Source organism: Heteronotia binoei, chromosome 18 (assembly GCF_032191835.1).
Source record: "Heteronotia binoei isolate CCM8104 ecotype False Entrance Well chromosome 18, APGP_CSIRO_Hbin_v1, whole genome shotgun sequence".
In the NCBI taxonomy this organism is placed as follows: domain Eukaryota; kingdom Metazoa; phylum Chordata; class Lepidosauria; order Squamata; family Gekkonidae; genus Heteronotia; species Heteronotia binoei.
The window spans coordinates 12,680,239-12,705,469 of NC_083240.1; the positions used below are offsets into that span (position 1 = coordinate 12,680,239).

Below are 25,231 nucleotides of genomic sequence, written 5' to 3' on the forward strand. Positions count from 1 at the left end.
GACTTTCAAAGCATGCAAAAACTTTATTTTAACCAGGGAGTGGGAGTGGGGAGAGCACACATCTCTAAGCCATAATTTCTCACTTATGGTAGGTTTGTCCCTTGCCCAATCCCAGAATGAGTTATGTGTTTTGAATGTGGTCATGGAGCAAAAGATACCGGAGGAGTAATGCTTGAAAATCCACTCCAGATTTACTCAGCTTGGTCACTGCTGTGGGTGTCTGGGAACAACATCAAGGATAAAAGCTGTTTGTGTCTGGCTTGGAGCTTCTCGGAACTGGAAACTTGACTGGTGCTTATAAAACAGAAGAAACACACACACGCCAGCCACAAAGTTGTGGCTTTCCCTTTGTGAAGACGTGCCTGAAGCTGACAAGAGACCAACATTTGAATTTAAAATTATAGCCTTTGCACAAGAATAAATAAGATGGCAGCTTTAGAAGATAATATTTATTCAGCGTAGTAAGGGGCTAACTGCAGGTTATGGGCAAACATAGGTAAAGGATGCTAATAGCATTTCTTTTTAAAGACAAACCGCTCTGGGTTTTTTGGGGGGTGGGGGAATAGACGTATCTTATCAAACACCAGGGTGGATAAGTTTTTGACCGGTTAAATAATGTTTTTTTTGTCAACTGAGAGCTCCGAAACCGGATGGATACTTTTAAATGGTTTAAAACGGCTCAAACGAAGTGGGGGGGGGAGGGCACTTCGGTTATCAAAAGGTTTGATACTTAAAACCGTAATGATTTTAAAAATTTGATGATGTGTATTTAGGTGCCATCAAATCACAGCCTCCTAATGATGACCCCAGCAAGGGGCTCACTAGGCAAGTGAGCAAAGGTGGTTGACCATCGCCTTCCTCTACAGCAGGTGTCCACAGAGCGGTGCCCCTAGTTGCCATGATGCCCACTAACACCTATTCTAGTGCCCACCAGGTGTTCTTAGGAAGTGGGCTGGGTCAGGTGGGAGTTTTGTCCAGCAAGGCTTCTGATTGGCCATTGGAGATTTAATTGGCTGTGCATGTTTTTAAAAACATCCACCACAGCAAAAGGATCTTCAAGTGAAGGTAAGCTGGGGTGGCCATTTTGTTGTAGCTGGCTCTACTTCTTGCGGCAGAATTGCTCGCCATGCTGCGGCAGAATTCCAGATGTTCCCACAGGATCCAAAAGGCTGGGCACCGCTGCTCTAGAGTTTCTGTCTCGGAAGATCCATTGGTAGAATATTCAGTAAAAAAGTTCCAGTTTAAAATATATATATGAATTTTCAATATCTTTTGTAACATATCGTGCACCATAATCCAGTACTTTTTAATCACCTTTGTTACTGAGACCTTTTTGTGGCCGTAAGCAGGTAGCCAGCAGAAAACACTTCTTGCTCCTTGGTTCCATCCTGGCTGCTACTGCAGCCTGCAGAGTTTGGTGGGGGGAACTAAGCAGCCCTCCCAAACACATGGCACCATAATGAGGGGTTTTTTTTAAAGGGAAGCTGCCACCTACACAGGCCAATTTGAGCTTCTCGGAATATTTGACACTGTTCCACCGCTCAATTTATGCTTAGTTGACCGGTCAGTCGACGGGCAGGTCAACCCTGCTTCAAATCTGCAACCACCTCTCACAGCGCAGACAAACAAAAACGTATCACAGGGCATCACAAACACATGTTTGCACTGAACCTTTAATTTAACTTTCCCCCGAAGCATACAGAACTACCATCGTTCCAGTTTGGAAACAGCCTACATATTTGGATTCCCTCCCCACCCCCTCCCCACCACCCCACTTTTTGAGAACTTTGACTGGCCCAGCTCTCCCCGGGTGTCTTCTGTTGAATTTCTCCCAGTCGGACCTCTGTTGAAAAAGCATAGCAGCCGTGGGGACTGGAGGCACAGAGAGAGCAAAAGTTCATGCGGGCATGTCAATGCAAGCTCACGAGCGCTAATGTGCTGAGCAGGGCAGAGGCTGCAGAAGCAGTGAGACGAGGGACTATTGTGTCTGTTATTGTAGGGCCGGTGACAACAGATGAAATTAATGCAGCGTATACCAGGAAAGCAAGAGACTGTCGTGGTGTGAAATAGTGTGTATATGCAGACCCAACGGTCCTTGGTGTGAAAAGAGGAAATGACATGAGAAGTGTCCCTAATTCCGTCTCTTGAGAGAGCTATGCAGGAATATCTTCCAGCCTGTTGAAGGTTGCCAACCTCCAGATTGAGGACTGGAGATCTTCTAGAATTACAACTGATCTCCAGACAACAAGGGACCGGTTCTCCTGGAGAAAACAGCAATTTTGGAGGGTGAACTCTGTGGCATTATACCCCACTGAGGTCCTCCTTCTTCCAAAAACTCCATACTCCCCAGGTTCTGCCCCCCAAACTGGCAGCCTTAAACCTGATGGAAATCCACCAAGTTTCCAAGGGAGACGTCCTCTTTCTCTGTCCAAAAAATAGCAGCCATTTTGTGGATGAGGAAGACCAGCTCTTGATATGGCCAGGGTCTCTGGTCTGAAAGTTTTGACGGTGAATTCGGAGCTTATTTAAAGGTCAAGGTAGTCCCCTGTGCAAGCACCAGTTGTTTCTGACTCTGAGGTGACGTTGCATCACGACGTTTTCACGGCAGACTTTTTCTGGGGTGGTTTGTCATTGCCTTCCCCAGTCATCTACACTTTCCCCCCAGCAAGCTGGGTACTCATTTGACCGACCTTGGAAGGATGGAAGGCTGTCAATCTTGAGCCAGCTACCTGAACCTGGCTTCCACCGGGATTGAACTCAGGTTGTGAGCAGAGAGTTTGGACTTCAGTACTGCAGCTTTACCATTCTGCGCCATGGTGTCAGACCCAAAGCCAAGGAAAAGACAAGCGGAGTTCAAGATCTTTATTTCCGCTTCATGCATGCACACGCGTTGTCAGAACTGAAGCCCGCCGGTTCTCCCAACTTGTAAACCTTTGCCCTGACCGTTATAATTCAAGCCAAAGCGCGCCAAGCTAAAGCGGGGGTTTTGCACGGAGTTTTTATTCAGCTCTCATCGCTGCAGGTGTCATTATCAGTTCTCGGGTCGCTTCTCCTCCTGTTTGTGGCCTTGGTTACATAGCAACTAGCCAGCTCCCAGACATACCATCCTCCCTTCAGATAAGCAATAAGCAGCAACTACATCAAAGCAGCATAGCTAGTACAAGCATAGTATTGTTTCGCTGGATACATATGGCAGGAGGAACAAGATGGAGTGACTCTTGACACATGGGGCTACTTCAGAACCTATTTAGGATACCTAAAACAACATTTGTCCTGACCCAGAGAGCCCAGGCTGTCCTGATCTTGTCAGAGCTTGGAAGCTAAGTAGGACCAGCCTTGGCCATTATTTCGATGGGAGACCTCCAAGGAACACCAGGGTTTATGATGCAGAAGCAGGCAATGGCCAAGCACCCCTAATGCAGGGGTGTCAAACATGTGGCTTGGAGGCCGAATGAGGCCCCTGGAAGGCTCCTATCAGGCCCCTAAGCAACTGGCTGTCGTCTGCTTCCTTCTCGCTATCTCTTGCTTCCTTCTGCATAACAGCTTGCTTTGCAAGACTTGCTCAATTGCACAAGAGCTACAGAGCAAAACCTCTATTTTCTCCATTGACCGAGGCTCCTCCCTTGGGGAAGAAGAGGGGAAGGCAAAGCTTGTTTTTCCAGGCTCTCTCAATTGCACAGCAGAGCTACTGAGCCAAGCCTCTCTTCCTTCCCTCTCCTGGTCCCCTGGGGAAGGAAGGAAGGAAGGAAAGAAAGAAAGAGCCAGAACTTCCTTTGCCTAGTTCCCTGGATCCCATGGGAGTGATACAAAGAAAGCACCTTTAATACCAACAAGTGCTAACGTTTTAAGCATGTTTTAAGGGGTTGTTTTGTTTTTGTTTTTTAATTCAATTGTGAGTGTCTGTGCCCTTTATAAAGTTTATATCTCTGCTACCTAATCTTATATAGGTATATACATGGCCCGGCCCAACAAGGTCTCATTTATATCAGATCTGGCCCTCATAACAAATGCCCTAATGTCTGCCACACTGAAAACCTCATGAGGTTGTCATAAGTCTGACGGCACTTTCTGCCACCAAAATGACATTTAGCATTTTGGAAGAGGGCAAGATTCCTTTGATCCGCCTGTGGCATTTTAAAACCAAACTGCTGCAAAGTTGAGTTGCAGTTTCTCATTCTGTCATTATATATATATATATTGTCTTTTAAATCATTCTTCTGTTGTGAATTTAAATCCTGCCGCCATTTGGGGCCCAGTTTCCATGGTTGTTGTTGTTTTTTTAAAGGGGGGGGGTTCCCATTGGAACAACAAAACAGAAAGTTTTCTCCCTTTGGGGGGATTTGAGGACACCATTTGGAACTGTGGTGTTTTGTTCCAGACAAGTATTTGAATTTTTGCTTCAGTTGTGCATGCTTCAAAGAGGATTCCACTAAGAAAATGAGATTAGAATGTCTGAGAGAGACAAAGGGGAGGGGAGGGGAAGAGAGCTTTTAAAAAAAATGTATTTATATAAACTATAGCAAAGCCTCCCTGATCCAGACTCCTATAATCCGGATCACTCTTCATGTAGTGCGTCAGAAGCAGTTATGCTCCATGTTGTAACTTGTCAATAAGGTGATTATACCACCCAAGTTTCATGCACAGAGAGCATCTTTTTATATACATCATTGTATATGCCCAAGCCTCTGATCCAGAGAAGAGGGAGGGGGGGGCTGCACATGTTACTCTGCATGTAAGCATCTCCCATCACTAGTGTTCCCTCTAAGCTGAGTTAGTACGAGCTAGCTCACAGATTTTTAGCCTCCAGCTCACACATTTTTGTCTTAGCTCAGGAAAATTGGCTCCAGAGCACAATAATTGATGCAGTAGCTCACAACTTCCATGCCAGTAGCTCACGAAGTTGAATTTTTACTCACAAGACTCTGCAGCTTAGAGGGAACATTGCCCATCACCACCAGACATTAGGGCAGGGGTGTCAAGCATGCGGCCCAGGGGGCGAATCAGGCCCTCAGAGGGCTCCTTTCAGGACTTTCAGGCACACGTGCATGCGTGTGCACAGATATATTCACACACACAAAAATGATGCCGCTCTGTCGTTCATCCCTCCTGAACGCTGCCACACTGGAAGGCCTGCAGCCTCTTTGCTCCCAATTCATTCCCCTCCATTTGAAATTGAGGTGGGGGAATGCGATGGACCAGAATGGCATGCGCTGTTCATAGTGCAAGAAAGCTGGTGGCATGTTTTATAAGGCATTTTGGAGATTTCCTGCATGTTGTTCGATTCAAATCCAGTAGCACCTTGGAGCCCAGCAAGATCTTTGCAGTGTGAGGTTTCAAGAGTCTCCAGGGAGCATTTGAGGAGGGGTGGTGGCTCAGTGGTAGAGCATTTACTTGGTAAACAGAAGGTCCCAGGTTCAATCCCCAGCATCTCCAACTAAAAAGGGTCCAGGCAAATAGGTGTGAAAAACCTCAGCTTGAGACCCTGGAGAGCCGCTGCCAGTCTGAGTAGACGATACTGACTTTGATGAATCCAGGGTCTGATTCAGTAGAAGGCAGCTTCATATGTTCATTGACTCCCGAAAACTCATACCCCAAAATTCTTGTTGGTTTCTGAGATGCTGCTGGATTCGAATCTTAACATCTTGCTGTTCGTTCGTCTGCGGGCCTACCCTCTGAAATGATCTGTAAGCCACGTTTCTCCCTTTCCCTGCCCCTTTCTCCGCGATTGCGGCTTTTGCAGATTTCCCCGTGGGTCAGTTGTGGGGCGACACAGCGGCAGCCACCAGTCGACACTGGTGAGGGCAGGACCTGGAAAGCAAACACCTCCAGCCACTGGGCATCCCACAGCCCTTGCGTTGGGAAGGCAGGAGACAGAGAGGCCTTTGCTGTAACGGGGCTGGATTCCTGCCGCCTGAGCCAAGAAACCGAGTTTCAAAACATACCACCCCTGGGCCGGAGTCAAGCGGTTCCTAGAACTGATTGTTTAGATGGAGGCCACTTTTTCTGCTTTAAATATATACTGTCAGAACGTAGTAAATCTCCTTTTGCGCCAGGTTGCTGTGCGTCTGGGTTTGACCGAGACATGTTATTTATGCCGGTCAGTCAGCACCAGACTAAATATTATTCTGCAGCTGCCCACATTTAAAAAATTATATATCGCATATAAATAGCTGCTTTTTATGTGGGGATGCTTTGTACCCTACCTAAAATTTGGCTGTTTCCAGGCAGGCTAAGAAAGACAAAACTTCAGAATGCTTTTTTGGGGGGGGGAGGGGGGGGTTGTAGGTCATAACACGGAAAACAGAAAACTCCTCCCTCCCCCAGTTTTGAGGGAAGCATTCCTCAGCATGTGCTTGGGATGTTGGGTTTCCACCAAACTTCACATAGAAGGATTTTCTAAAAACTGGTGTGGGGATGGGACTTTATTTCTTCAAAAAACAAACAAAAATGTTTTTGGGACAGGGAGCCCCACTGGTGACAGGGCACCCACTGACAGCTTTTCTGGTGCTCGGCAAGTGGTTTTAGAAAGTGGATGGGGCCAGGTAGGGTTTTTGCCCAGCAAGACTTTTGATTGACTATTGGAGATATAACTGGCTCTGCAGATTTCTAAAAACATGGCTTTGGCAGCACCACATCACAAAGATCTTCACTGTGTGACTGAAGGGAAGCTGCAGTGGTAGGGTTGCCAGGTCCAACTCAGAAAATATCTGGGGCTTTGGGGGTGGAGCCAGGAGACTTTCCCATTCTGTAAAAATAAATAAATAAAAATACAGCAGCACGGTTCCCCTGAATACAGTCTTCATTTCCTCGTCCCCCAACAGCTACACTTCCACTAAATGAAAGTGAACACAAACACCCTCTCACAAAGGGGTCAAAATAAACGTAATTAGCAAGCACACACTTTTGTGAACTCACTGACGCAAATTACTCACATTTGGCCACCCCTGCTCTATCTCCAAGAACAATCTGCAAAAAACAGACGATTATTTGGATTTGGCATCTTTTGCTGGGATTCATTCGTCGTTCATTCATTCCCTTATTACAATCAAAGATCAGCCAGTGCTTTTGCCGGTAACAGGACACTAATCATCCCTTGGCCTCCAATATACTTTGCATCCATGACAAGTTCTGTTAGCCATTGAACCAACGCATTGGGTTTATAGCCCCCTTTTAAAAAAAACTAACAAGATTATTGTCTTTAGAGGGAAGGGTTATATCACTTCTGGTTCCCGTAGAACCCCTTCTGATGGCAACATCTCCCACAGTTTGATGCCATCCTGCTTTTTGGTCGCAGGTTTAATGGGTTGTAATTACTCTTCTCGGCACCCTCGTGAAAACGAAGAGGCAGCATCAGTAGCACCATGTTTATAGGCTCGGTGTTTCAGTAAACTGCCTTCAGGATTTGTATGAATCAACGGAGATAACTGGAAACTGTATTTCCTCATCCTCTTCCCAGCCAGGCAACAGGGCTTTACGGTGAATGACCGGGAAGCTATCACCTTTTGAAGCGCAGTGTAGAAGCGGTGGCGGTTTCTGTGCAAACCATTATCTTGCTTCCTGGTCTCTATTTTTGGGTGATGTTAACAAAATAAACTTCAGTCCAGTAACCGATGGATGTAGCATTCGCTTGGGGTATCACTATACTGTAGAGTTGCCAATCCCCAGGTGGGGGCAGGGGATCCCCCAGTTTGGAGGCCCTCTCCCCGCTTCAGGGTCATTAGAAAGTGGGTGGGGGGGAGGGAAATGTCTGCTGGGCACTCCATTATTCCCTATGAAGACCAGTTCCCATAGGATATGATGGAGAATTGATTCGCAGGTATCTGGAGCTCTGGGAGGTGGCTGTGTTTTGAGATAGAGTCACCAAATTTTCAGCATAGCATCTGGTGCCTCTCCTCAAAAGACCCTCCAAGTTTCAGAAAGGTTGGACTAGGGGGTCCAATTTGATCAGCTCCCAAAGAAGGTGCCCCTATCCTTCACTATTTCCAGCGAAGGGAAGACATTTAAAAGCAGCACGGTCCCTTTAAATGTGATGGCCAGAACTCCCTTTGGAGTTCAGTTATGCTTGTCACAACCTTGCTCCTGGCTCCACCTCAATGTCTCCTGGCTCCACCCCCAAATTCCCCAGGTATTTCTTGAATTGGACTTGGCAATCCTACTATACTAAAAGAACATCTGCAGGACATCTGACCTGCCCCTTGTGCCTATGCGCAGTACCAAATTTCACTAGTGGCAAAGGAGGAACATTAGGCATGTCTTCTTCGTCTGTGTTTGTGCATGAAGTTCCAGCTAAGTTAATGTTGCTGCTCAACCGGGGACGTGGAGGAAGCACCTTGAGATGAATGTAAATAGGTTTCAAACACATAATGCTGCCTTATACTGAATCAGACCATCAGTCAACGAGGGTCGTATTGTCTACTCCAATTGGCAGTGGCTGCTCAGAGTTTCAGGTAGAGGTCTTTCACATCTCCTGCTGCACGGCCCTTTTGACACCAGGAATTGAACCGGGGACCTTCAGTATGCAAGGCAGATGCTTTATCGCTGAGTCTTGGCCCCTCCCTCCCTCTTGTGTAACAGAGCACCAGACTAATGGCAAATATGATTTGGGCAGAGCGAAATGAGACCTTGGGTGGGCATGTTTGGTGTAGTGCCAACAGGAGAGCCAGTTTGGTGTAGTGGTTAAGTGTGCGGACTCTTATCTGGGAGAAACGGGTTTGATTCCCCCCTCCTCCACTTGCACCTGCTGGAATGGCCTTGGGTCAGCCATAGCTCTGGCAGAGGTTGTCCTTGAAAGGGCAGCTGCTGTAAGAGCCCTCTCCAGCCCCACCCACCTCACAGGGTGTCTGTTGTGGGGGAGGAAGGGAAAGGAGATTGTGAGCCGCTCTGAGACTCTTGGGAGTGGAGGGCGGGATATAAATCCAATATCTTCATCTACCTCACAGGGTGTCTGCTGTGGGGGAGGAAGGTCAAGGAGATTGTGAGCCGCTCTGAGACTCTTGGGAGTGGAGGGCGGGATATAAATCCAATATCTTCATCTACCTCACAGGGTGTCTGTTGTGGGGGAGGAAGGTCAAGGAGATTGTGAGCCGCTCTGAGACTCTTCGGAGTGGAGGGCGGGATATAAATCCAATATCATCATCATCATCATGTTGCCAAGCTTCTCGTTACACATTGCTTTTGGCAATGCCTTGGGCTCATCTTCATTGGCAAATTGGGGGCAATGAAATGCTTGCAACTGGACTGCCATTTTCTGATCTCAGAAGCAACTGGGCTATCTTGGTTCAAGCAAGAGGCCCTTGAAATCCCTTGCTCCCCAGAGAGAAACATGTTCCCACGCTCTCAGACCACAAAGGCGAGGCCTTCTCTTTCCCTGCAGCCTGCCAGGTCTCTTCCGCTTACGGTTTCCACCGTGCCTAACCAAGTCCAGCACCTTGGGCCCTGCTTGCACAATACCTGTTCACACTGCAAGAAATCAGTTAGCGTCTCCCCGAGGTTCTTTTGAACCCTCTCAAGAAATCTAGCTTTGAGGTTTCTGCAAACCAGTATCAGACTGGTGTCGGGACTTGTGGTTTCTTGCTCTTTCAGAGAATGTGTTTTTATTTTAATTTTGTTTTTCCATTTAAAAGCCACAACCGTACAGTGGCCAAGACAGGAAACTCCACCCTTACTCATCATTAGAACGGATCTTGTCTCTGTGCACAGAGTAGCTGTGAGAAGATGGAAAAGGGGGGGGGGGGAACCCTGCCACCTACAGCTTCGTAATCACATTAGTCTGAGTGCATTATAAACTGTGCATGTTTTGTGTTTTTCATCTCCCGCGTCATCAAAACGAAGACTCTGGTCTCATAAGTGTTTACAGAAATTGAACTTTTGTATTTGAGTTGCTTAAATTTGGAGTTCATTTTATTTGGAGCCTTGCTTTCTTTCCAAGGGCTAAATCCTGTTTTTAAAAGCAATAATACTATGACTGCAAGCTCCTAAAAGTGCAGATTCTTGAAGGGGGTTGGAATTACTTGTCTCGGTCACCAGCTGCTATGAATTGGTCTGCAGTTGCCCTTGTGGCAGAGACAAAAGATTGAAAAACCACCCCATCCGCACAGAAGGGACTGAAGGTTACTAAACCATCTGGTTCTTTGTCTTTGCCCTGGAGCTTAAGGAAGGAGCTATGTGGCTCAGTGGAAGAGCCACTGCTTGGCATGCAGAAGGTCCCAGGTTCAACCCCCGGCATCTCCAGTCAAAAGGACCAGGCAGGAAGTGATGTACCTCTGCCCGAGACCCTAGAGCAGGGATGTCAAACTCATTTGTTATGAAGGCTGGACTAACATAAATGATGCCTTGTTGGGCCAGGCCATGTGTGTCATAAAATGTCATTCCAGGTAGCAGAGATACACACTTTATAGAGCAGGGGTGGCCAACGGTAGCTCTCCAGATGTTTTTTGCCTACAACTCCCATCAGCCCCAGCCATTGGCCATGCTGGCTGGGGCTGATGGGAGTTGTAGACAAAAAACATCTGGAGAGCTACCATTGGCCACCCCTGTTATAGAGGACACAAACACAAAGATTTTTTAAAAGCTTAAAGTAAAACATACTTAAAACATTAGCAGTCGTTGGTCTTAAAGGTGCTTCTTTTGTATCTTTTCCATGCGATCCAAGGAACTGGGCAAACGAAGCTGTGGCTCTTTCCTTCCTTCCCCAGGGGACCAGGAGGGGGTGGAGCCTCAGCCAATAAAAGGGAAAGAGGCTTGGCACAGTAGCTCTGCTGTGAGATTGAGACAGCCTGGCAAAGCAAGCTATTCCTCCCCCCCCCTTCCTCCCCAAGGGAGGTGCCTCAGTCAATGGAGAAAATATGTAAATGTAAAATGTAAATGTAAAATTTTATTTGTATCCCGCCCTCCCCCGCCGAAGCAGGCTCAGGGCGGCTAACAACATTTAAGGTGAACAACACAATAATAAAACAATAAATTCATATTATAGTCACATTAAAACCAATCAATGATTAAAACATTCCTAGAGACTAAAAAATAGAGACTTTGCTCTGAAGGTCCTGTGCGATTGAGCAAGCCTGGCAAAGCAAGTTGTGAGGCAGAAGAAAGCAAGAGAGGGAGAAGGAAGCAGATGACAGCCAGTTGCTCAAGAGCCTAATTTGACCCCCGGGATGCACATTTGACACCTCTGCCCTAGAGAGCCACTGCCTGTCTTAAGTAGAACGTGATGGACTGATGGCTTCATTCAATATAAGGCAGCTTTGTGCACGTACATTTGTAAGCTCATTGAGATTTAGATTACTCACTTTGGCGGTGGGCAGTCATCTTCTCTGACCCCTTGGTTCAAGTTTGGCTTGCGTCTTTCCGCCAGGCCTCGCAGGCTGTGATGCGAACTGCTGTTGTTGTGTTACAAACGGAGGAACTGTGATTTGAAAGCTCGGATGCCCGCCAGATGGGTTCAAATCCAAAATCTCTCCTCAGAGGGTGGGGTTGGAAATGATAATCAGAGCATCAAATGTTACTCTGCTCGTCTTTTTGCCATGGGAAACTTCAGCCTTGTAGAGCTTTGTGTGTTGGGATCCCCACACCTGTTCATCAGGTGTCCCCAAAAGCCACAAATGGAGCCTCTCCTGTTCTCTCCCTGTGCTTTCCGCCACTTTAGCAAACTCACTTTCCCAGTTGTCAGTTGCTGAAACAGCTGTTTCTGACATCGTTCAGTGCTTTCCTGGGTTGGAGGCAACCCCCAGCGCCATTCTGCCCCTTGAGACAGCACCAACAGCACAGCGTTTTGTTAAAATTGTAAGCTGATCTGCCCTGCAGATGGTTTCACCAGGACAGGCGGGAAGAGGTACCATCAGAAGGCCAAGAAAGGAGAAGGTGGCATTGGAAGATCATCCAATGATTGGTCATAAGAACATAAGAGAAGCCATGTTGGATCAGGCCAGTGGCCCAACCAGTCCAACACTCTGTACACACAGTGGCCAAAAACCCAAGTGCCATCAGAAGGTCCTTCAGTGGGGCCAGGAAACTAGAAGCCCTCCTACTGTTGCCCCTCCCAAGCACCAAGAATACAGACCATCACTTGCCCCAGACAGAGTTCCAACAATATGCTGTGGCTAATAGCCACTGATGGGCCTCTGCTCCATATGTTTATCCAATCCCCTCTTGAAGCTGGCTATGCTTGTAGCCGCCGCCACCTCCTGTGGTAGTGAGTTCCACGTGTTAATCACCCTTTGGGTGAAGAACTACTTCCTTTTATACGTTCTAACCTGACCACTTAGCAATTTCATTGAGTGTCCACAAGTTCTCGTATTTTGAGAAAGGGAGAAAAGGATTTCTTTACCTTCTCTATCCAATGCATAATCTTGTAAACCGCTATCACGTCACCCCTGAGTCAACTTGCAGCTTCTTCAATCATGAGACTATTCCCATAGTATTAAACCAGATTAGTTAGAATTATTTTTTTCCCCTTCTAGTTTGCTTTTTGTGGCTTTGGGCTCCCAAGAAAACCGCAAACAGAAACCATCTTCTCAGACTTCCATGCGCTTGCACAGTGCTTCTCTTCTGCTTTTGGCGTTTCAGAGAGAACCGGAAATGCTCCTAACTCTGTGAGCCGAATTCAAGCGACAAGCTGGAATTCTTCTCTAGTCCTATGAAAGTCGGTTGGACTGTGCAAGCATCAACCTGAATGCTTTTCTATGAAGAAGTTCTTTTTTCATTCGCGATCACGTGAACGCTCTTTCTATCAGAGGAAACCAATGGACAGGAGACCAGGCTAGCCTCAAGCATTTTGGAATAGAGACACAGTTTAGCCAAAGCTCAAAGCAAAAACAGTTGGTATCTGAATTAATTCCCACGTAGAAGCGGTGTCGGATGGCTCCGGGTTGAAAGCATGCAGAAAAATCTCATGGAAGTTGCATTAATGTGACCCAAAACAAGAAGCAAGAGATACTTCTGTTCAGGTTAATTTGGAGTGATTTCAGGGCGGGCCTTGCCACTAGGCAAACTAGGTAGTCGCCTAGGGGGCTGGCCTTCTGGGGGTGCCGAACTGGGCACCTCCATGTGGACTGTATTGGTGAGGGGGTCACCAGAAGTTAGCCTTGCCTAGGGTGCCAGACAGCCTTGGGCTGGCCCCAGATGATTTGTGGAAACCTGGAAGTAGGTCAGCAAGAGGGAGTCTAGTGCTGGGTGGTTGGGTGTCCCTCGCCGCAGAACCCCAGCAACCCGAAGGCCTTGTCTCTCGGGCCGTGGACTTTTCGTTGACTCGTCCATCTGAAAACAAACCAGCACGTTCCGTTCCTGTCAACTATGTTATCACTGAGCCTGCTGGCTGAATTGCTATAACTTGGCCTCATGGAAGAGAGACTAGTGAGAATAATCTTGTCGTTCTCCACTCCCAGTCCTCACTCACTTTTTTCTATTTACAGCCCTGGGCTGACCAAACCAGTTTGGCCAAAGATGCCAAATGTTTAACTGGTGCCGGAATTTAATCAGGGTAATAAAAGCATATGGCCAGGGCTTTTTTTTGTAGCAGGAACTCCTTTGCATAGTAGGCCACCCCCACTCGCCCTGATGCAGCCAATCCTCCAAGAGAGCTTACAGTGGGCCCTGTACAAAGAGCCCTGTAAGCTCTTGGGGGATTGGCTACATCAAGGGGGTGTGGCCTAATATGCAAAGGAGTTCCTGCTACAAAAACCCCCCCTGCATATGGCTCAGGGCTAACCCAGTCTAATCAGATCTCGGAAGCTAAGCAGGGCTGGGTCTGGTTAAATACTGGGATGGGAGACCACGAAGGAAGTCCAGGGTTGCTGTGCAGAGGCAAGCAACGGCAAACCACCTCTGAAAAGTCTCTCTTGCCTTAAAAACCCTATGGGCTCACTGTAAATTAGCTGCGACACGATGGCCCTTTCCACCACCAATTAAAAATGCATGAGTGGGAATGACCTTGAGATGAACAAGGCCTCCACTCGCACCTGAGACATCATCTGGGTTACAGCTTGTTTTCTTCCTTGAAATTCAGTGGCCAGGATCCAGAGAGCAACTTCAGGCGCGCCCAAAGGCTTAGGTGTACCAGGTAGGAGTTGAGACTCCATTAAAAAAAAAAAAGACACGCACAGTCATACAGACATACGCCAAACACTACATCACAAACTGTATTTTAAAATCACGTGGCTTCAGAAATCTAGATGTTCATTGATAACCCTCAGCAAGTCAGAGCTTTGATTATAGAAAGGGGGAGGGGGGGACAAAGATGGCCAAGGAAACATGCCCAGGGAGACACATAGCAAGAGCAGTGGCAGAAGAACTGGAGTTCTAGAACACGACTCAGTTTTGTAGTCTGTGTGGAATGCCTGAAAAGGGTTGGCGCACTCTCTGTTGGTGGAAAAAAATCCATCTTTGCCCATATCGGTGGCTACTTCCGCCTCTCTTTTCTCCCTTCATTAGAGTTTGTTGGCTGGAAGTCAGGGGGCTGGAGGACCAGAAGGGAACACTTTCTGGGCTCTTTGCTTCAGCTCGAATGGAGAGTCCTCGTGGAGGATCTGACGCAGGGAGACAGTCGTCCTCTGAAGAGAGCACTCTGTTGAGTGACTTTGTCGGTTGCACCATCCCCTTACGGCTCTCCTTTTCCACCTCTCGTCTGCCAGCACGAGAGGCAAATGCTGGGAGGGAAGAGAAAGGAGAGTCCGCACCTTCCAGAACGCTCCTGCAGTGTTCATTGGGTTGACCCACTAGGACTTGCTTTGCGCGTCTTTCACGTTTTTTTCTCTGCAGTTTCTCTCTTCGCAATGGAAGACAAAGCAAGGGAGGAGGTTGCGTTTTGGCGGTGTGTCGGGGGAGAGTATTGCATGTTTCTTCCTGTCTCGCACATTCAAAAATCTCTTCCCCCCCCCCCCCCATCATCCCAAATTCTTTTCAAGAGTTGACACTTTGCTCCCGGCTATTCTCTCCACCCCCCACCCCCCGCCGCCTGTTTCTTTTTAGCCTCAACTTGTGCTATTCTGGCATTATCTCCATGCGTGAGCTTCAAACTGCCCCCCCCCCCGTACAAACGCACACATTCTAACCTTCCCAAATGGCTGTCTCCAGCTTTGCACAAAATGTTCTCTCCTGCAGATGAGCGGAGGGTGGAGGGAAAAAGGGAGAGGGATATAAAAATGGAAAAGGGGAAGGGAGGAGGAGGAGGAGGAGGAGAGGGGAAAAAAAGAAAGAGAAAGAACTCCTCTGAGTCGTAGCACCTGCTGTGCCTTGTATTCCAGGTCTCTTCCCCGCTCCGCGTTCCCCTCCCTGCCTAACTCGCCATCCCAACGGACGGGGCTGGGATCTGCCGGCGCTTGCCAAATAGCATTCGGATGCCGTCACTGTTGTTGCTCCTGCAGCCGTTCCAACAGGCAGGAGAAGGCTTTCTCCCTTCATCGCCCTGACCCCCTTCCTCCTCCCATTGCTGGGTCCTCCCCTCTCCCCTAGGGACATCCCCATACTCGTCCTGGCTGCTCTTGGGGCTGGTCCAAACGCAATCTCGTTTCTCCCCCTCGCGCACCCCTCCCAAGCTGGACCGAAAGGAATCGATCGGCAAGTCCAATCGTATTGACGACCGGCGCAGTGCTTGGGGGCTAATTTTGCATTTGGCCTGAGTTTACATGATGGCCCTGTGGACACCACTGAAAAAGAGAGGAGAGGAGGAAGGGAGTCACTGTAACGGTGTGGGGATTTCCGGGTTAATTTGTCTCGCCAGGGAGCCAGTTGGCTCGAAGGGAAACATCGTTCCTTGAAGCCCTCCTTCCATCTCTCCTCGGTCCCCTCCCAGGGAAAGAGTTTTGAGGACTGCAAGCTTGGACAGGCATTGATTCCGTCTTTGCATGAACAAGAGAGGCTGCGGTTATTCCCCAGAGCAATCGCTCCAAAGCTGGCTTCCCCACCCCAACCCTGTTCTCTTTTCTCTTTTCAGATCCTGCAGTTTTTCACAGATTCTGTCTAAACCATGAATCTTGGTTCCTTCTAAATCTAGAATCTTGCCACTGTGGCGCCACCTCCCAAATCTGCCGGACGCACCTTCTCCTGGTCCCCCAACCCACCCCCATCCGCTCTTGTTTATGCTTCATTAATTAAATTAAGGCCCCTAATCAGTGCCCACTGACTGAAAGAAACAAAAATGACCTGCATTCAACACACATTCCGTGTGCAGTCCTGGCCCTGTAGATTCATGGGTGCTGGAGTTGCCTTGGCTCCGGTCTTTGTGATCCAGGAAATGTGCTCCAAAGGCGAAGAACTTGCCCCAAGCATACATATGCTGACGTTTGTCTGCCTAATGTGGCTCACAGAGCTAACTTCCAGGTGGATCTGGCGATCTAACTAACTTCCAGGTGTTGCCAACTTCCAGGTGGATCTGGCGATCTCCTCTATTATAGCTCATCTCCAGAGGACCAAGATCAGCTCCCCTGGAGAAAATGGCCGCTCTGGTGGGTGGACTCAATGGTGTGATGCCCCTCCCCAGGCTCCACCCCCACATCTCTAGTTTCCCAGCCCAGAGCTGGCAACCCTTGAGAAAGCATTCAAGACCACACAACAGAGCACTTTTGGATTGTTAGCTGCAAGGCTTTTTTGTAGCAAGAACTCCTTTGCATATTAGGCCACACCTCCCTGATGTAGCCAATCCTCCTGGAGCTTACAAGGTTCTTATTACAGGGCCTACTGTAAGCTCCCAGAGGATTGGCTGCGTCAGGGATGTGTGGCCTAATATGCAAACGAGTTCCTGCCGCAAAAAAAAAAAAAAAAAGCCCTGGAGAGTAGGGATTTGAATGCAGCCCTCCCAGGTCCTAGCCTGACCCTCTAGCTACACCAGCTCTGAATCAAATTCATTCTTGTCTGTTCCTGTCCTCAAAATCTTAGCCTTGAAGTCAAGCTGACAACTCCTTGCCTTAATGGAAAAGGGAAGGGGGGGGAAGGAGGGAGAACCTTTTTTATGTACTCTCGATTACTGTGAGGTCATTCAACCCCGTTCCTGCCTACCCCAGAGGAAGGTGTTTGTCCTGGCCCGGCTTTCTGGTTCTGTTTTCCGCAGAGCCCCAGTTCAACCCGCAGATACCAGTCTTCTTTTTTGGCAAGCCCCCCCCCCCCCAGGGGTAGCCCTAGGAATTTATCCCCTCCTGTCCCTGGGGGGGGAAGTGGCTCCGAAAGGCCCCACCCCCCACCCCAAAGGCCTGGCTTGTGCTTGAGCGTGATTTATAGGCTGAGCAAAAGCGACTTGTGGAAAAGGCAAAGCCGAGTTTGGCAAGAGGCCACCAGAATGCACTGCAGCTGCGGCGTGGTGAAGTCATCGGCATAACAACCATTGCAAACACAATAACAAAGTCTGCCCTGTTCCCGTTTAAAATAATCTTTCCAATTCAGAAACCGCAGTTTTTTTAAAAAAGAGAGAGAACTTACCTTTCTGCATACAATTAGAGGTAAGGGGAGGCCGTAGCAGCCGATGGATTTGAGCGAGAAAGTGTGAATGGAATGATTATATACGGTTTGGGGTGGGTTGTTTTTTTTTTTTTGGGGGGAAGGAGCTCTTTTGAAAAATGCTCTCTCTCCTAACATGCATTCTAGTAATCTCGTTTCCCACCTTCCTAGAGAATTTAAGCTTGCCCACACACAGACACGTTTGGGAAGGATTTGAGATGGAACGACTCCTTCCCCGATAATCACCCGCGCTTATTGACTAAGCAAAGGATCTTGCCCATTTCTGAACGTTAACGAACGCAAGTTTTAAAATGTTGCCTGGTATCTGGAGAGACATTCACGGAACGGTCACATCGCATTGCTCTGTGGCAGATCGTCTGCTTTACATACAGGAGGTCCCAAGTTCGATCTTTGCCATGTGCAATAACAACAATCTCAACCGCCAGGGCCGGGAAAGGAATTTCAAGGCCCAGGCCATTTAGGAGCACCTAATTCTGGGCTAGCCTGCTCTTGTCGGATCCTGGAAGTCAAACAGGGTCAGTTCTGGTTCGACCTTGGATGGGAGACCAGCAGTGGCCAAGCACCTCTGTTCATCTCATGACCTGAAAGCCCTGCAGGGGTGCTATTAACCACAAGGTATAGATGGAACTCTGTGTCTGGGGCACGTGAAGGCTGCAGATTTATACCCCGCCCTTCTCTCTGAATCAGAGACTCAGAGCAGCTTACAATCTCCTATATCTTCTCCCCACACAAGCCTGTGAAGTGGGTGGGGCTGAGAGGGCTCTCATAGCAGCTGCCCTTTCAAGGACAACTCCTACGAGAGCTATGACTGACCCATGGCCATTTCAGCAGGTGCAAGTGGAGGAGTGCAGAATCAAACCAGGTTCTCCCAGATAAGAGTCCGTGCGCTTAACCACTTCACCAAACTGATGCTCTTTGTTCTTGGTGCTGGGGGGAGGGCAGCAGTGGGAAGGCTTCCAGTGTCCTGGCCTCGCTAGTGGACTGGAAGGGCCATTGGCCTGATCCAACATGGCTCCTCTTATGTTCTTATGTGACACAGAGTGTTGGACTGGATGGGTCATTGGCCTGATCCAACATGGCTTCTCTTATATTCTCATGTGACACAGAGTGTTGGACTGGATGGGCCATTGGCCTGATCCAACATGGCTCCTCTTATGTTCTTATGTGACACAGAGTGTTGAACTGGATGGGTCATTGGCCTGATCCAACATGGCTCCTCTTATGTTCTTATGTGACACAGAGTGTTGGACTGGATGGGTCATTGGCCTGATCCAACATGGCTTCTCTTATATTCTCATGTGACACAGAGTGTTGGACTGGATGGGTCATTGGCCTGATCCAACATGGCTCCTCTTATGTTCTTATGTGACACAGAGTGTTGAACTGGATGGGTCATTGGCCTGATCCAACATGGCTTCTCTTATATTCTCATGTGACACAGAGTGTTGGACTGGATGGGTCATTGGCCTGATCCAACATGGCTCCTCTTATGTTCTTATGTGACACAGAGTGTTGAACTGGATGGGCCACTGGCCTGATCCAACATGGCTTCTCTTACGGTCTTTGTATAACTGTCCCAGTGCTAATAGGTAATGGGCGGTGGAAGTGGGGGAGAGGCGGTATCAGGGAGATACTTTAAGAAATATCGTAAGAGTGTTAATGCTTTCAACATGTTTGTATTTTGAGTAAAAAAATTAATATCGCTAATTGGGTTTGCCTGCTTGTTTTATAAAGCTTTTATATCCTGGCATTACATTTTATGGCACACATGGCCCAGCCTGACAAAGTGACATTTATGTCAGATCCGGCCCTCATAACAAATGATTTTGACATCTCTGCCCTATGGGATCACTGTAAGTTGGCTGTGAATGAGACCACACACACAGACACACGCACGTACACAGGGCCTTTTTTGTAGCACAAACTCCTTTGCATCTTAGGCCACGCACCCCTGATGATGCCAATCTTTCTGGAGCTTACAGCAGGCCCTGTACTGAGAGCCCAGTAAGCTCTTGGAGGATTGGCTACATCAATGTGTGTGCGGCCTAATATGCAAAGGAGTTCCTGCTACAAAAAAAAAAAAAAGCCCTGCGCACACATACACAAACTTGGCAGAGCAGTGATATCTCTTCTGTATAACCTGACTTTTGAAGAAGGCTGCTAATTCAGTGGTAGAGTCCGTGCTTTTCACGCAGAAGGTTTTGTAGTTTAATTTGCCAGCATCTCTAACTGGAAGATAGCAAGGCATGGAAAAGGAACTACTTGATCCAGCACTGACTGGGCTGGATAAGTGATCTTCAACCCATGGATCAGGGCCCTCAGGTGGATCACTGAACCTCACCTGCTCGCTTGTGTGTGCTAGCGTAGCGAACAATAGCAATGTGTGTGCTTACTGCCTCCTTTTGCACATGGTAGAAAGGATCCCCTGGGCTTGTTCCTCAGTAGGCTGCACCTCTTGGTGCTCGGCTTATGGCAGAGGTGGCCAAACTTGCTTAATGTAAGAGCCATACAGACAAAACACCAGATATTTGAAAGCCACAAGACACAGGTATCAGATGTTTGAGAGCAGGAGAAGGAAGGAAGGAAGGAAGGAAGGAAGGAAGGAAGGAAGGAAGGAAGGAAGGAAGGAAGGAAGGAAGGAAGGAAGGAAGGAAGGAAGGAAGGAAGGAAGGAAGGAAAATATATGGGAGGAAGAGGTGGAAAGAAAGCTAACTTTAAATGCATTCTCCAAGCAGGCTTGGCTTGGAGAAGTGATTTAAAGAAACAGTTGCCTTTTCCAAGTTGGCCAACAGGGCAGTGGGGGCTTTGAGAGCCACAAAATATCTGTGAAAGAGCCACATGTGGCTCCTGAGCTGTGGTTTGGCTACCCCTGGCTTATGTTGTCTGCCCATAGATCTCTTGGTCTGCTGCCCAAGATCCTAGCCTTGATCCCATGGAGGTCATGTATCTGGTTTCACTTCCTGTCATGTGATTCTGGCGTAAAATGTCCATAGCAATTTCCTGCCACTTGCTGCTCAGTGAGTCCCCATACTACAGTGTGGGGTGTACGAGATGAGACTTAGGGACGAGAAATACAAGCCAAATACCAGGAAGTATTTGGAGGGGCCTTGGCCCAGTTGTAGAACATCTGCTTGGCATGCAGAAGGTCCCAGGTTCAATCCCCAGCATTTCCAGCTAAAAGGATGGGTAGCAGATGATGAGAAAGACCTCTACTAGGAATCCTGGAGAGCCACTGCCAGTCTGCATAGACAATATTGATTTGATGGATCAAGGGTTTGATTCAGTATAGGGCAGCTTCATGTGTTCAGGAATACCGTAGTGAAGGCCCTATGAAGACACAACCAAAAATGGCCACTGTGAAGGGGCACATGACCAGTGTTCCCTCTAAGCTGAGTTAGCGTGAGCTGGCTCACAGATTTTTAGCCTCCAGCTCACACCTTTTTGTCTTAGCTCAGGAAGGATGACCCCAGAGCACAATAAATTATGCAACCGCTCACAACACCCAGATAGGTGGTGGTAGTGGGGATTTGTTGATTCCACACTGGGGGTTGTTGGCTTTTACTTTCAGAATGAAAAAAACCCCCATATGTTTAGGTTATTCCTTATGAGTAATTCAAGTGGAAGATGAGTTTAATTGATACATAATGTAAACAGCATTTACTAAATTAGTAAGCGGGTTGTGCATGTGTGCAGGGCTTTTTTTATAGCAGGAACACCTTTGCATATCCGATCACACACCCCTGATGTAGCCAATCCTCCAAGAAATTACAGTAGGCCCTGTACAAAGAGCCCTGTAAGCTCTTGGAGGATTGGCTACATCAGGGGTGTGTGGACTAATATGCAAAGAAGTTCCTGCTACAAAAAAGGCCTGTGTGTGTGAAAGAGATGGCTTTTGTCTTCCTTGGATGAAATATTCTAGACGATATCACATTTGAGCTATGGGAACTTTTTTAAAAAAGGAAATCTCATCCTAGTGCGATTGCCAAGTAGAAACTGTCTGATCCATAGGCATATCCAGTTTTCGTTACCCAATGCAAGTTTCATGTGAAGATATTTCCATTAATGATGGCATCTCTTGAAAAGGGAAAGTCAGGGCAATGTATGGTCTGACAGTGAGTAAGAGTCCTTGGGGCTTTTTTTGTAGCAGGAACTCCTTTGCATATTAGGCCACACCCCCTTGATGTAGCCAATCCTCCTGGAGCTTACAGAAGGCCCTGTCAAAAGAGCCCTGTAAGCTATTGGAGGATTGGCTATATCGGGGTGGGTGGGGTGCGGCCTAATATGCAAAGGAGTTCCTGCTACAAAAAAAGCCTTGGGAGTCCTCAAGGAATGGGTTAGAACCCGTGGGGTTGTTTGGAGATGATCATCCCGCATTGGTGCCAGAAATGCCATCTCTTTGCACCCAAATTCTGGACTCCCACAAGGGTGGTATGCTGTTTTGTTTGCTGTTCTGTGTTAGATGCTCAGTGATGTGATTAAGGCTCCATCCCCATTGTTCCATGAACCTATAATGAGTCTTCCCCCACCCACCTGCCTAATGCAGAATTGCATCTTATATGCCTGTCCTCTTGTATTTTGTAAAATATTGCACACGCGGATGCTGCTTGCTGAATTATGACAGGAAGGAACATGCAGCCAATAAATTCTCTGTTTGCCCCCTTCTGTTCTTCTGCAGGTCCCCTCCGATCCACCCGCCCCCAAGAAGCCCAAAGTCGACGACTCCTCTCCAATCGCGGGCGAGAAAGAAAAACAGTCCAGTTGGTTGCGGTCCTTGTCCAATTCGTCCAGCAAGGTGAGCCTGTAATCCTTTCAAATCTGGCTCAAAGATCTATAGGGTCTTCTTTTATCTAACATCTGACCCCGCCTTGGGAGAGAAAAGGAGTCCTGAAAACATGCACGGGAGAGGACCAAACTACATGTTCCGTGTGTCAATTGTTGGTACATCTTCATAGGCTAAAGCACTTGGAACTTGCTTTCTTCTATAAAAGCTACTTTGGTAGCATTACTTAAGAAACCAACTTTCGATTACTCTGATTTAAGCTCTTTCCTGCTGTTCAGGTTTGATTCTCCCCTTCATCCACCTCCAGTACTTTAGGGATTTCAGACTCTTGGCTTGCCTCAATCCATCTTTCATTTGTTTCCTTCTTCTTTTGTCTCTCTCCCGCTTCCCTTTTTTGGCTCCCACAGAGCATTGGTTGTATACACCCTCGACAGCGCCTTTCTGCGTTCCGGCCCTGGTCCCCTGCTGTTTCAGCCAATGAGAAGGAGCTCTCAAATCACATCCCTGCCTTGATCCGAGACAGGTGAGGAGGAGGTGGCGGTCATATGGCTGTCGTGTGGTTCCCCGTTGGGGAGCTCATCTCTGCAAGCTTTCTTGGATGACTCGGCTCTTCTCGCATTATTTTATTTTCATTTATTTAATTATTGTATTTATAGTTCGGCCCTAACCTGGATGGCCCAGGCTAGCCTAGTCATATCTCAGAAGCTAAGCAGGATCAGCCCTGGATAGGTCTGGGATGGAAGACCACCAAGGAGGTCCAGGGTTGCTATGCAGGGGCAGGCAAGGGCAAAGCACTTCTGTTCGTCTCTTGCCTTAAAAACTCTACAACAGGTGGCCAAATTTACTTAACGGAAGAGCCATATAGAATGAATGTCAGATGTTTGAGAGCCACAAGAAGAAGACTGCAGATTTATACCCCACCTTTCTCTCTGAATCAGCGACTCAGAGCGGCTTACAATCTCCTATATCTTCTCCCTCCACAACAGGCACCCTGTGAGGTGGGTGGGGCTGAGAGGGCTCTCACAGCAGCTGCCAGAACTCCTGCGATAGCTATGGCTAACCCAAGGCCATTCCAGCAGCTGTAAGTGGATGAGAGGGGAATCAAGACATGAATGTCAGATGTAGGAAGGAAGGAAGGAAGGAAATAGATGGGGAGAGAGAGGTGGAAAGAAAGCCACTTTAAATTTGACCCAGAGAGAACTCCAGTTTTCTGGGTTATACCTCTGAGAATGCCAGTCGCAGTTTGCCATAAGTTGGCTGCGTCTTGATAGCTCTTTCCACCACCATTTATAGTCTGCCCTTCTTGCCAAGATTCACAGTGGACGTCCCAATGTAGATTGGTACAATAGCAAGAGTCGTCTGATAAGTACAGTACAGATTATACAATCAGTACAAGAAGATGCCAAATGCACATTGTACTGGATTACTCTCCATGAGCATTTAAAAAAATGCATCTGGAAGTTTTGGGATGTCTGAACTGGTGACAGTCCCAATCTGGAGGAAGCTTGAGATCAGTAGGGCTAAGTAGTCAGGACGAACCCGCAGTCTGTCCCATTGATTGCCATGGGAACTCAGCTCATTTAATTTCACCACCCTGAATGCAGTGACTTGGCAATACCGTTGAACACCGGATCAGAACACCAGTTATTCTACTGGGTGTGGTTCAGGTTCTTTGCTCAAGGAAAGAGCACTCTTTTTTTATTATAAAGCTCCCAGCTTGCTGAATTAAGTGGTAAACTTTTGAATTCTTCAATTATGGCAGCAGCTGATTCATTGCATTGATGAATCAATGAAAGCTTGCACAGGTATGGGGGGAAGGCTGGGGAGAGAGTCATCTTGTTGCTTGCAAAATACACTGTGATTCACTCGTAAGATGGCAGCATTGCGGAGGCTGGAATGTAACTGAATATTCCCTTTTTTTCCTTTCATCTCTCCCCCCCAATGCAGTTTCTATTCATACAAAAGTTTTGAAAACGCCGTGGCCCCTAACGTGGCCCTTGCTCCCCCCACTCAACCAAAGATCCTAAGCAACCCCCCGTGTGCCACTGGCGCATCGCGGAGCAATGAGCCACTGAACAGCCCCACCCAACCAAGGAAAAGGAAACATGCCTCTGAAAACCCAACTGTTCCTGAACCTACACCTGTCGCCGCCACGACACTCTCCGCCACCGCCGTCCCCACCACGGAAGAAGATAAGGAGTCAGAAGCAGAAATCGAAGTAGAAACTCGAGAGGAATGTAAGTGTAGGTTACCTGACTCTTAATTCTAGGGGTATCTGAAGGGTGGTCTTCTTCCAGATGTTCCTGCCCGGGAATTAATATCAAAGGAAAAGCTCTCTTGAATGTCTCACCAATCAGAGAAGTTCATTTGGTAAATACAGGAGAAGAGGACCTTTTCAGTGATGGCCGCACATTTCTTTTACAGCCTCCCCAAGGGAGGTGTGCCCAGCCCTCTCATTTTTGATCTTTAGGAGGAGATTGAAGATGGTTTTATTTAACACTGTGGGGTTGCCCAACAAGGTGTCTGATTGCCCACTTGAGATCTGATTGGCTGAGCAGATTTTTTAAAGCATTATTACTTTGGCTGCAGCAACTAGCCCAGCCAGCACAAGGATCTTCACTGTATGAATGAAGGTAAGCTGCAGCTGCCATTTTGTGGCTGGCTCCACCTCCTTTGGTAGCCCAGCACACTGCGTTAGACTTCTGAAGGTGTGCCCAGGCTCAAAAAGGTTGGGGATCCCTGCCGTAGAGGTAGGAAGCAGGTTTAGGCCTTGCTGTGTGATCATTTCTCCCATTACTGCTGCCGTTGCGTGGGCAAAACAGAGTGCAACACTTGGCTATGCTGTTCCAGTTGGAGGTCAAACTCTGACCTCCAGATGTGGGGTGAGGAACCTTTAAAGAGCGTACCTGTGCCTTTAAGCCAAGGCAGTTCCCTATTGGCCGCCTCCGGTTTGAAGTAACAAGGCTTGTCGCCAGCTGGGCATTCCCATTTGAACGTCTTCCTTTC

General features: G+C 47.9%; 2 protein-coding genes across 4 annotated transcripts in view; one reads left to right on the forward strand and one right to left on the reverse strand.

Moving 5' to 3' along the window:
• Nucleotides 1–25,231, forward strand: part of SKI (SKI proto-oncogene) — a 193,777-nt gene that overhangs the window by 157,258 nt on the left and 11,288 nt on the right. The window contains exons 2-4 of the mRNA XM_060259676.1: nucleotides 22,121–22,237; nucleotides 22,633–22,748; nucleotides 24,173–24,462. Coding sequence (XP_060115659.1) covers nucleotides 22,121–22,237; nucleotides 22,633–22,748; nucleotides 24,173–24,462 — 523 coding nt within the window. The remainder of the gene's footprint in view (nucleotides 1–22,120; nucleotides 22,238–22,632; nucleotides 22,749–24,172; nucleotides 24,463–25,231) is intronic.
• Nucleotides 14,114–25,231, reverse strand: part of LOC132587386 (uncharacterized) — a 106,902-nt gene continuing 95,784 nt past the window's right edge. For all 3 annotated transcript variants that reach the window (XR_009556419.1, XR_009556417.1, XM_060259678.1), the window contains one exon: nucleotides 14,114–14,761. Coding sequence is in view for 1 of the 3 variants with exons in the window: in XM_060259678.1 (XP_060115661.1) it covers nucleotides 14,308–14,761 (454 nt within the window). In the remaining 2 variants the exon portion in view is untranslated. The remainder of the gene's footprint in view (nucleotides 14,762–25,231) is intronic.